The following is a 12,330-nucleotide window of genomic DNA, read 5'->3' as shown; positions in this document are numbered from 1 at the left end:
GACTGGCAAGGGTTATTTAATTTATGATTGGTGGCTAGTATATCATCACTATTTCATAGGAAATGCCCACTCTTCCACAGAATCTAAAAGACAATCTGGATATAAGAAGAAAGGATCTGTTTGTGTGTTAGCATGAATTTATGAGCTTGGTGTTGGAGTTGTGTGTGAAGTGTTTGGGGAGAAAGGGTCTAGGCAGTATTATAATTTTTTTTTGTTATGGAATTGATTAGCAAATTGAATGTGTGTAATTCAATACTGTAGTTGCAAGACAAAAATCAGGTAGCACAAAGTCTTTAAATCTGTTCCAATTAACTCCAAAATAGAATTTTAAAAGTATACTGAATGGGTATGAGTCACAGCCCTGGTTTCTACTTTAAAGCCTAATGGATACATTTCCTGACTTCAGCAAGCTTTGCCCAAGAACTATAGAGGGTAACCAGCAGGCAAAAGAGTATTAATCAGCTTGGACTAAATTAAATGTAACTCAAACTAAGGGTCAAGTGCAGCCTATGGCTAAGTGTAAATGACTCCCATTGGTTTCATGTTTGTGTATCCAAAGGCAGAATTCTCTCAGAGTAATTAAGAGGTCCTGCAGGTGTTTAGATAATTGCAGTGGGAGCTGAGGGGCGCTTTGCAACAAATGGCACTGCTGTTAGCTATTTCCTGATCTTGTGCTTAGGACATATTTAAGGGAAGAGAATCCATACTGACTTGAGAGTCACCCAAGGAGGCAAGGGAACCCTATCTGTAAAGAGTTTACATTTTGATGACACTGACTGAAGAGGCTGTGAGGGTTTTCTTGATGGGGACTTTGAGGAGTAAATTGGATTGGACCAGTTAGGATTGGTGCAGTCATTTAACTTTGCTGTTGACAGGAGGGAGGTGATAATCAACTAGGAAACACTTTTACATCCTTCTAGCAAGCTACTTGATTGTTTTCATCCATTTGCATGGTGTCATTGCAGCAAATGGGATGGGGAAATCAGGTGGTGAATAGAGCAAGAGCTGGAGAGACAGGAGCCACATTGGATCTGCACTGTTTTGGTTCTCAGGAGTTGTCCATCCAATTGGCGATTGATGAGGGCAAAGCCAACAGTAGAGGATGCCTCTCATGGCTCAGTTGTAATAAACAGTAAATGGGTCACACAGAATCATCCCTCCATCTCTTCACAGCCCACTGAGTCTATCACTAGATCTTTTCTTGTTTGTTTGAATAGGAATTTATTCAGTGGCAGGGAAATCTCTTTTAGCTGAAGTAAATTTATGTCCCTGTTTCTTGGGTGTTGATTGTGAGTGAATGTGGTTAATTACTGGGGTTCAGCTGACAAACAATAACTCGTTAAGCTTCAGTGACTCGGTTGGTTGTGTTCACATATCTTTCTCCTGTGCCTGCCTTGGGCAGTGGGCTTTGAATTACCAGTGCTGACAGACCAGTCCCTAATTCAGTCATGGGTTTTTCCTGTCAGTCTTGACAAAAAAAGAGAGCAGCAAACCATCTGCTGCCTGCACTAATTGCTTCATGATTGCATTAATTGTTCTGGCTGAAAGTAGGGTTGTTACTTGGCTGATTCTTACCACGTAATTGCAGAGCTGCTGCATGCTTCCCCATTTTCTGCATAAAGGAATTACAAATCAGAAGGAAACTCCAGACACAGTAAAGCAGTGCTTGTGAGGCAAAGGCTTTTTGGAGGTCTTGTACATGTAAGCTCTCATGGGTTTAATCAGCTTGCTTGTAGAATGAGGGGCTGTATTTTATGGGAGTATTACTTTTATATTACTGTGTAATCTCCAAAAGTGGTTTGCTGTGTAATCAGACTGTGGAATGTAAGAGCCTCTAGTTCTTGTGGAGACATCTTCTGCTATTCAGATGGGTCAGGCACACAGAGGAGTGGTTAGTAATCAGCCAGGAATAACAGAGCTATCTGTGGAGATGAAATAAAGGTGGAATTGGGAAACACAAGTCAGACAGGCAAAATGCAGAGTCGTAATTGCCCAGCTCAGGAAGAAATGCACAAAGGCACTCAAGTACTAAAAGGCAGCAGCAAAGGCTGAAAAGCAGGTTTATAATGGAGTTATTGTTGCTGCTTCTCCGCTCTCATTTTAAAGTAACTCTTGGAAAGTGAGGCACCCCAAATTAAAGGAGCCCTGCCAACATAGCACAAGTAAATGAAGAGGTTTATGTTTGGGGATTTTTTTTCTTTCTTTATTCATTTTGGTGTTTTCCAAAAGTCTGGTTCCATCTGCCTACCTTTATTTACTGTGTGTATCATGTTGAAGGTGAATATTAGGAACTGATCCTTGGCTGTATTTCTAAAGTGCTGAAGTTCAGCAAATCAGGGTTCTGATACTTTTGAGGCAACATATCTTCTGACATCAAACCATATAATCTTATTTATTTTCCTACATTAGAGGATGTCCACTCTTCATGCATGTAAGTGGAAGAGAAAGGTATTTCTGGGATGACAGAGAAACCACTTGGAGAAGATACACAGGTTCATATGGCCACAGTCTGTGAGAGAAAAGGGCAACATCTAAAAGTACCTTCAGCCCCATCTGTCCATGTGTTTTGGTCTAATACTTGTGTCTGACAGTAGAGTATCTGCCATAGATGTAGCCAAGAGTCACTCTTCAAGATGTGATGGGCTATTCTGATTACACTCCATAACTTTAAAACCTTTTATTTCACTGCATTGGGATCTTTTGAGGGTAAATCTGCTTGGAAAAGGATCACACCCAGAACTTCCAGGGGTTCCTTTTAACATAAATAATTCTTTTTCTATTTACACACTCAGTTTCAATGGTAACAATCATTTATTACATAAACTGGAGAAGGGAGAATAAAAACCAGATTAATTTTCTCAGAAATTACATCATAGTTAAAACCAAAAAAAAACCCCAAAAACCCAAAACAAACCAACCAAACAATACCCAACCAAAAATAAAACCAAAAAAACCAAAAACAAAAAACAAAGACCAAAACCCACCAAAAAGCTGTTACCAAGTGACCTCCTTTTGTTGTGTGGGTTTTTTTGGGTTTTTTTTCCTTCCTACACTGCTGACAGCAGTGGTGACAGCAATTTAGAGGACTCTTTACTTGGGCTAATGTTAGCTGAGGGAGGCTAATCCCATCTAAAATTAATGGAGAGGAAAAAAGCTTCTCTAGAGTGGTAAGCATTAGCCACTTTGAATCATCCTTTGGAAAAGCCTATCTCTTTTGACAGACTGTGGACACAACCAGGAAACTGGTTTGCATAAAGCTAACTTTAGCCTGTGTGAATAACTCCCCCTTTCCCTGTGGCATTGCTCCTGCAACAGTCAACACTATTTGTGCTCATATTTGGGGCACCACTAATAATCCAAGCTAGTTTTCCAGCAGACTTGCTTCTCTTTGATGCACATTGTTGAAGATGGGAAAAGTAACAAGTAATTTCCATGTTAAAAGTTGCTTGCCCCTGATTTTGCCACGTTGCACTTTCTACTTGATCTTAGATAATTCTTCTGGGTTAGCAGCACTTGTGCCAGGATGCACAGGGCCTTCCACAGGAGGTGAATGCTGTTCCCTGTTTTTCAGACATTCCATGTGGTTGTTTTTAAGCCAGCAATGCACAGAAATACCCTCATTTGTAGCTAGGGCTGTGTGAGGACTCGGGGCACAGATACCTGTTAGGCATCATTGTGATAACACATCTTGCTCACAACCCTTTGAAAATATCTCTTGCTATCTCTAGGCAAATTGATAAGTGTTTGGTGGCAGCCAGCCTTCTGAAAATAAACAAGGAAGGGATATCAGAAGAGGAATAATGGTGCCAGATTGTATCTTCTTTTTTTTTTTTTTTTTTTCTTTCCTTTTTAAATTTGCCATAAGCCAATGTAGAAAGTCTGTTGAAAAATAGAGTTTCCTAGAGTACCCATCAGTCTTTTACAGACCTCACTAAGCATAATGGGCTGAGGTAACAATTTAAAATAAAGAATGGAAATAAAAGTGATTGGAATCTCTAATGTTGTTTCCTACTCTGATAATAAAAGTAAAAAGGAAAAATTCAACTAGCAGAGCCCAGTGGAAGATAGATTTCTGGGCCAGGAGTGTGATAAGTGAAACAGAAGGAAAGACTTTCAAGGGGTAATCACTGTGCTCTTTACTACTGACTCACTCATCTTTAGGCAAATCAATATGTGCTTGCTGATCCATCTGTATAAACATCAGCCCTCTGTACTCTTAGAGAACTTGTCCTTTTTTTGCTTTGGGATCCTTGGATACATACTTTTAGTTAAGGGTAGATCTGTTGTTTCTCTGCAAGATTTTCTGTGTTCTATATAACTCCACTTTTCCTACTTCCATGAAAAAAATTAACTTTTTCCTTTCCATCAGGGTTGGATGGTTCACTGGGTTAGGAATAAAGATGTGCTCCATATCACTGGATGTGCTGCTGATCTCTGTGGTGTTGAGCTACTCCTGTCACTTTTTCTGTACATGACTCACCTTTGTCTCTGTCATTTGGTTTAGTGTAATTTCTGAAATGTCTCCAGTATCTTATACAAAGTGCCTGACAACACTATGTTCACTTGAAGCCATAGGTTTTAATAGAATGCAAATGATGAACAATAATTTATTTTTAAATTAAAAGCTGTGTGTGTGTGCATGAAAATTCTAACACTTTGCTCTAAATTCTGCTATAGTAGTATAGAAGTTTAGTAGTCTTCTCTTCCGTTCTCATTCAAATACTATACACTTTTTAAACAAAAATGTGCTTATTTATTGCAGTTATCTAAGCAATTTTGAATCTACTTAGTAAATTTACAGCACAGCAGAAGGCAAGTGCTTGGTACCCTGTTGCTGTAACAGAGATAGTATTTTTTAGTAGAGAAGGGAATTACCTTGAGGACAACATACTAAGTGTAGTGGCAAATTCATCATCCCTTGGACTTGAGACTGGGTGTCTTTCCAAATGATACAATCTAGTTCAGCCATCAGTTGTTGGTCTGAGTAATTCTCTCTACTGCTTGAGTTACTGGTAAAGATGCTGCAGCATCTGTTAGGAGGAGAACACACTGATGGTATTAGAGGCTCCTTCTGTCTTTGAAATATATATGCCAGTCAGAGTCCTTTAAATACCTCCTGCTAAAAAATATGTTTCCTGTCGCTTTTTTAGCATGTGAGTTGAACAAACTGGGGACATCATCCTAGTGCAGTTGCTTGCAAACTGCCACAAAACCAGAATAGTGGCTGATGTGGCTCATAGCTGACAATCTGTGGGGAGTTATTGAGGGATAGGTAGGAAGGAAGCTGAGGGTCATCTTCAGGGTGCTTTGATCTGCTGAACATTCACAAAAGCAATTGCTGTGTTATGACCATACCAAACAACTCTGCATGGCAGTAGCATGGGCTCATCAGCAAAAGCAGCTGCAGAGCTGCAGACATCACTGGTGTTGGAAAGCAGGTATCTGACAGCTTTATCACTCTGATGTGTTCCCATCAGCATCCAATAAACACTAATTATTGGGAAACCTGATTGATGGCTTCTGCATGCCTGATTAATGCATTGCCTGCAACTTAAAATGTTCAGAGTCTATGCAGCAACTTTATTGCTTCAAGGATATTTAAACTTCTTAACAGTGCAAGTTACAAACAGATCAGAGATCAGGGAAGTAAATGAGTATCAGCCCTGTAGAACATAGCTATGTGCTTTATTTTAGGAAAGAAATGCCATGCATGATTTCAGATTCTTTTTTATGCAAAATAAACTTTTCTGTTAAATGCAAAATTAGAAAATCCTGGTCCATAGTCTGATTCAGGGAATAGCAGCATACCTCCCAACATCTGGCTGCTCTGAAGAAGAAATGCCCTGCACAGCCATTTCTTTAAATGTAATGTACTTTGTTTGATTCCCAAGTCAGCTGCTCTGGATGCATGTTGGCAAAATCCAAGTCCCCGTTCATTCCATGTCATCCTGTTTTCAGATGTCTCTTTTGCCACTGTGGAAATTTCTTTCCCACTGTGATAATTTTTCATCCAACAGATAGAGTTGGGGCAAAGGGGTGTCAAAGACCATAAAGGATATTGCATATGCCTACATAAACATGTTCAATCTGAAGTCCTTCCCTGATGTACTAACCCCACTTTTCCTGCAGACTGCATAGAAAGCAAAAGAAGTGCAAGGGAGATTTAAATTGGAGAAGTACATCACCAAATTGCAGCAATCCACATGATGCCCTCCCCACATGATGTTCAAACCTTGTAGAAGACTAAAATTTCTTCAAATGCACCTGTGTTTGTAGTAGTAGTAAAGTACAATTTATCAGCAATAAGCTTATTCTGCATAAATGAATGAGAAGAAAAAGAAGGACTTGATAGCATGTATTTCAAATTGTATTGTTGCAGAAAAAAATTGTCTCTATCCCATTGGATTCTGTTATGTTTATAGTTAAGGCCAAACTGGTTTTGGGATGTTGCATTCTCTGGTGAATTTGAAATTTGAGGTAAAGAAGGATCTCTCAAAATATTTATATGGTTCACCAGTGCAAAATCTGTGGCTAAGGTGCACTGGTGTTTTGAGGACTTTTGTATGTGAATAAATGGTTTGTGAAGGGTTGAGGGGGAAACAGCCTGAATAGCAATAGTTTTAATCATCTCATAGAAACACCAGGAAGTGTAAGAGTCAAGAAGTCAGCATATGTAAAGAAAGTACCAGGAGCACTGGCTAGTAGAACCCTTCTCATGGGACTAGAGGTGAATTTGAATCCAACCTAGTGCTTTCAAAGCTGTTCTCAGCTCATTTTCCAGTTGTACCTGGTTTTTTCCAGGTTGGTAGTGTAGTGTAGATTGATTTGGTTTTGGTCTGATCTGTGTCCAGGGAGAGTGAGAGTGCCTGGAAGCTAGAGGTGAGAGAAAGAGAGCCTTTTCTTTTTGGAATGGTAGACCAAAGTTGGTATACCCAGTCAACCCAGACTCTATTCCTTTATAACTTGTTTAGGGGAAATCTCCCAAGTAAAAGAAAAATAATAGGAACTACTAACTTTCTCAAAATATTTCCTTAATGTCACTTCCAACATGCAATTTAAATCACCCTTTATTTAACCAGCTTTTGAATTTCTATGTGCATTTTTTTTTTTTCTTGCATGAGATTAAATCATTGTATAAAATTTAATATCCTCATCAGCATAGGAAGCACATGGAACTGCCACATGATTCAAGATCTGTCTGTGCAGAAGCATCAGAATCAATTATTTAATCAAATTATTTTAAATGCTGACTGATGAATTATTTTAAATGATGAAACATCATGGACACTCAGGGTGAGTTGTATCTGCAGCAATCTGTAAAGGCACTAAAGTGAAGATGGAGGCAAAAGACATTGCTCACATTGCTCACATAACAGCTTTGGCCAGGAAAAGTAATCTGTTGAAAACAGAAGGGGTGATGGTAGGTCTTGACTGGCATAATGACCCTTCAGATGGTATTAATCAGAATGGGTGGGTCAAATAAAACCCAGTTATTCTTAATGGAACATTTTGGGAAAAAGTCATGTTTTCTCCCTATATTTTACAGAATTTATTTTGGTTTTTAATACTGTGAAATGCAAAAGAAAAAATTATTCAAGTCTGAAGTTGGCACTGGAAAGATCAGGAAATTGGAAGGGAAAAGAATAATACATAGCAACAGTATCCTGCTGTTACCTAGATATCCCAGAGCATTTTAAGGTGAAAGAATACACTGTCCCTATGAAACACATGAGCAGCTCTTGGGTTTCTCTACAGGCTGGGAAACAAAAAAGAGGGAGGGGCAGTATTGTGTCATGTCTGGGGCAGATAAGAAGTTCAGTTTTCAGATGTCAGCTTTCCCTGCTGCAGAGACAGTGCTGTGTGTTGTGAGAGGGCTGGGCAATTGTCTCACCATTCAAAGGGTTTGTTTGAATCCCTGCTCAGCCTCAGAAGGTGTTTGTAACCTCAGAACAGCCTTTTCTTTTCTTTTCCTTTGCATTTCCTTTTTCTTATATAAATGAGGTAGGTGGTAGGTTTCTACTTCACAGAATATTAAGATTTTAAAAAGCAAAACAAAGCAAACCCAGCCTGTTTAATGGTTGTTACACAATCCACCTATTACACAGAAAAGTAAATGTACAAGAGAAGAAGCAAAAAGAGAATTTTTCCCTGATCAACAAGGGTCAAATCTGAGAGATCAATACAAGATTTGTACTTCATAATAGTTTTGTGTTATGAAGAAATGTCAGATGAAAACATACAATAAAATTGTAATAGGCTCCTTTTCTATCTGTGCTTGAAAAATAAGTGTAGCAAAGAACATTATCTAACTTCAGTCTAATAATGTGAATTGTCATCAGACAGCAGAGCTTGCCACAGAAAACAAAATGTCATCTTTGAAGGGACTGCATGCACAAGGCTACCACAGGAAGTCCCAGGAGAGAGAGGGATTTTGTAACAAGAGCAAAATGCCATGCTGGGTTAAAGAAAATATCCATTCAAGAACTACAGTTGCTAAAAGGAGAATAATAATCCCAGCTGTATCCCAACCAATACTTGACAAAAACCTAGCCTTGAAAAACTTTTCTTTTTTCTGTCAAACTGAATAAACTAGGTTTAAAAATAAATTATACTTAAAATATAATATCTGAAAAAATCTTTGCTGCAATTTTTTTTTTTTTTTTTTTTTTGGAGGGGGTGGTTGTACATAAGGTGAGGAATTCCCCCTTTGCTAAAGATACATTAGTGCTGCTTGTGCTGCTGTGAGTCAGTAAAGGCCAAATCTGGTGCTGAGATAATGGCAGAGGATGAAAATCAAAGCCAATGAGAGCTGTGGATATGGGCTCCCAGGGAGCTGGTATTTCCCTCTGAGAGCTGTTGCCTTTTCTCACATGCTGTCTCCAGCTCACTGGGCACTGGCTTCTAATTTAAGAGTCCAGCCCTGACAGCAGAGTTGCTGCCATTTCCTGCCTTTGAAACAGACTTAGAAACTTGCATTTCTCCACTTTTCTGGCTGAATCACGTCTTTTTCAGGGCACAGATCAGGAGAAAGCAGGGCTGTGTGGGTGCTGTGCAGCATCCCAGCCTCTGTTCTGGAGGGGAGATGAGAGATGCTGCAGGTAAATGCCCCTTTGTGCCACTGGGCACCTGGCACTGCAGGCATGGAGGAGGGTGGTACAGAGCAGAGAAAGCTTTTGCAGGCTGTAATTAGTTTGTTCTGGGGATGTTACTGTCACCAGCAAATACAGAGAGGGAATAACCTGCTAAGAGCTGTGCTCAGGGAAACCAGAGAGGGATAAGGGTGAGAGATACAAAAGTGGGAAAACTGTTGCCTGGAAGGCTGAACAGAGACTAGAGAGAGCAAAAGGGATAAAATAGGTATTTATTGAAATGATTCACTTTGGGCAGTGCAAGAGCTTGGCCAGAGCTACACCCAAACCAAATCCAAGATGGATCCAGTCACGAGTTTTTAGACTTTTATAAAGTTTGGTTCATCTACATATTGGGGTCAATTGTCCAACCACAGCCCCAGGCCATGAAGTCTCAGCCCCATGGCTTGCCCCCCTTCCCTCACTGTTATTTTTGCTTTTTGGGTACTGGTTGTCCTTGATTCTCTAGCTAGGAAGGAATTGTTTTGTCTAACCACCCTGTGAAGAGAACTGACACCTAGTGTGAAATTTCAGAGTTACACACTAAGCAGCAGAGATTCTGAAAAATATGAAAACTAAAACCCAAGGCATCAAAACAAGGTTCAATATGATGATGTCACCCATCAGAACATCAGTGTCCCTGGAAAGCTTGCATCCTGTTTATCCCTGGTGTGGAAATACAGAGTATTACTGAGTTTGGATTGCTCCCTGTTTTTAATTAAAGGATCATATGATCTTTTTTGAAACTTAAATTACTGTATGTCAAAGACAGTACTTGGCACAGAAGAAGATACTTTACCATGAAAAGAAAAACATTGACAGCAGAGAGATGATAGATAATAGAAATAGCTTATTGTTATCATGTTTTTATTTCTTGCTGCAATTATAAAAAAGGTCTAGAAATGAATTTTGAGTGTGGAAGAGGGAAAATACTTCCTGTAATGGTAAAGTTCTTGAATAGATGACCTTAACTCACCTCAAAAAGTGGTTATGAAAAGTTTTTCTTTGTTATAGTTGGAGTTTCTTAAAGTTTCAGATAAAAATATATCTATAATCTTCTACTTAAGGATAAATAACAGATTGACAGAAGTTTTAAAATTGGATGCACTTCTAGCCACAGAACTAAACTGTTTTTCTCTCTTCTCACTCTTGTTATCTTCTGTCCCCTCTGCTTTCTTCCCTCTCTCTTCTTTGACAGTGTCCAAGAGAAAGGGAGATGAAAGAGGTGAATTTTAATATTTCAAAGTAAATTTTAATACATGCCAGTCTACTGTTTACTAAAAAGCTCTTTTAATGAGTTTCTCCATGTTCTTACAAGTTCTTACCATAGGAAAGATGAGGGATATTGGGCTTTGCATTTGGAATCAATATTCAAATAAGGAGACCTCAAAATATTTTACATCCCAGTCTCATAATTCTTAAAACACAATCAAATCATCTTTCTCATGAACCCAAAGCTTCTAAATCATCATTTTTTCTTCTCAGTTATTCTCACAAACATCCATCTTTCTTTTCCCACTAATTCACTGCCACTTCATGTTCCAAAAAAATTTGCCATGGTCTGTACATAAAGATTCAGATCATCTGCATTTTATGCAAAATCCCTTAAAAGATGTTATGAAAAAGGAGATAATAGCTCAGTGTCTACCATCTGCCTTGCCAGAAAAGGGGACTGACCAAGTCTTCCAGGCAAAGAAAGGAGGGGAAGAAACAGGATGAATCTGCAAGAAAAGTGTAGGGCTGACTGCCTCTCACTCCTTCCACATGATAAATTTGAAGCTAAATTAAGCAAAAGAAATAACAGAACCCAAGTGATCCTTCCCTCTACTGGCCTTCTGAGAATTACTTGATGGCAGCACTTGTGGAGAGCAGCTGTTTGTAAGTGCTCTGTAATAGTAACATTTGTATATGATTCCACAAAGGCATATCAAAGGATTTGTAATACCTGTAAGGTGCCTTTTTGCTGACCTTTCTCAGCCTGCTTTGGTATTTACCATGGCAAGATTTTCTGAAATGATTGATGTATTTGGATATTGTTTGCATAACCAGACAAGGAGAAGGTGTCATGTTGTTGGCAGAAGGACAAGAGCAGAGGGAGAATCAGAGGTTTCCTTGGAACAAGTAACTTGTGCTGTTTAAAGTCATTCAGTCCTGCAAGGGAAGTCTAAACATGTTAGAACATCTTCTGGTGCCAGATTGACAAAGCTTCTTGCTAATGGAAAAACAATGTCCTTCTGATATAATATTGAGGAAGACAACTGGATGATGAATTTTCACTCAGGGCAGGTTGCCAGGTTTACCCATAAAGTGATGCCTCAGGTAACACCAGTTGTGTCCCATATCACATCTCAGTATTCTCTGTGCCAATAAAAGGCACCACAGACACGTTCCAGCTGCCCCAGGTGTGTCCCTTTGGGATGAACAGAAGCCCAAGTCCCTATCTCAGAAGTGGCAGAGGGTTTTTCAGGTTGGTTTCCCTGATATCTTTGTGTTTGTTTTTGTCCACAGTTGTTCAGTTCCGTGGAGTTTGGCAGAAGATGGCTGCTCCTACATGAGGGAGTTACACCCAACAGGTTCTACTGGTAAGAGCAAAACCCTCTTCCTCATTTCATTGACACAGAGATGTTGGGATGAGGTCTTGAAGGCAGTGTGGCTGAATAGTCTGCACTGCTGATTTGTTGAGATTAATTTAGAACTGGTATGAAAGGGGCATTATGTGTTTATATTGGAACATTGGAATACTGGGTTTTTGATATAGGTGTGATGCAGAACTGAAATCTGCTGAATAAAGTCTGAAGGAAGCATTGATTTAGGATGGGGGAGTGAAGAGTTCAGTCTGGTCCTGCTACAATTAAGGGACAAGGCCTGAAGTCCTGGAGGACACCAACATTTCTGCCACAGATAAACATCCTCTATCTGTGTGGCTGGTGTTGTGTTTTAATTACTGTTAGACCTGCTCAGTCCTTGAAAGTCCTTGAGCATGCTGCCACTAGACAGAAATCAGTGTAACTTTGGCTTACATGGAAAAGACAGCTGAGAGATAAAGGAGATGCAGAACTTTTTTCCCCCTGCAAACATGGTTGTATAGTCCAAATCAAAGATAAGGTTTTCTTGTGTTTTGGTGTAAAGCTGTGGGACTTCCCATCAACTCCTGATGGAGGCATTGGTCTGCCTGTGAGCAGAAGTGGGCTAATGTGCTGTG

General features: G+C 39.5%; 1 protein-coding gene across 2 annotated transcripts in view; it reads left to right on the top strand.

Moving 5' to 3' along the window:
* Positions 1–12,330, top strand: part of SORCS1 (sortilin related VPS10 domain containing receptor 1) — a 263,410-nt gene that overhangs the window by 157,562 nt on the left and 93,518 nt on the right. For both annotated transcript variants that reach the window (XM_056495393.1, XM_056495392.1), the window contains exon 5: positions 11,637–11,710. In XM_056495393.1, coding sequence (XP_056351368.1) covers positions 11,637–11,710 — 74 coding nt within the window. The remainder of the gene's footprint in view (positions 1–11,636; positions 11,711–12,330) is intronic.

The sequence above is a fragment of the Oenanthe melanoleuca genome, chromosome 6, assembly GCF_029582105.1.
Source record: "Oenanthe melanoleuca isolate GR-GAL-2019-014 chromosome 6, OMel1.0, whole genome shotgun sequence".
NCBI lineage: Eukaryota > Metazoa > Chordata > Aves > Passeriformes > Muscicapidae > Oenanthe > Oenanthe melanoleuca.
This window is presented reverse-complemented; position numbering and strand designations above follow the sequence as displayed.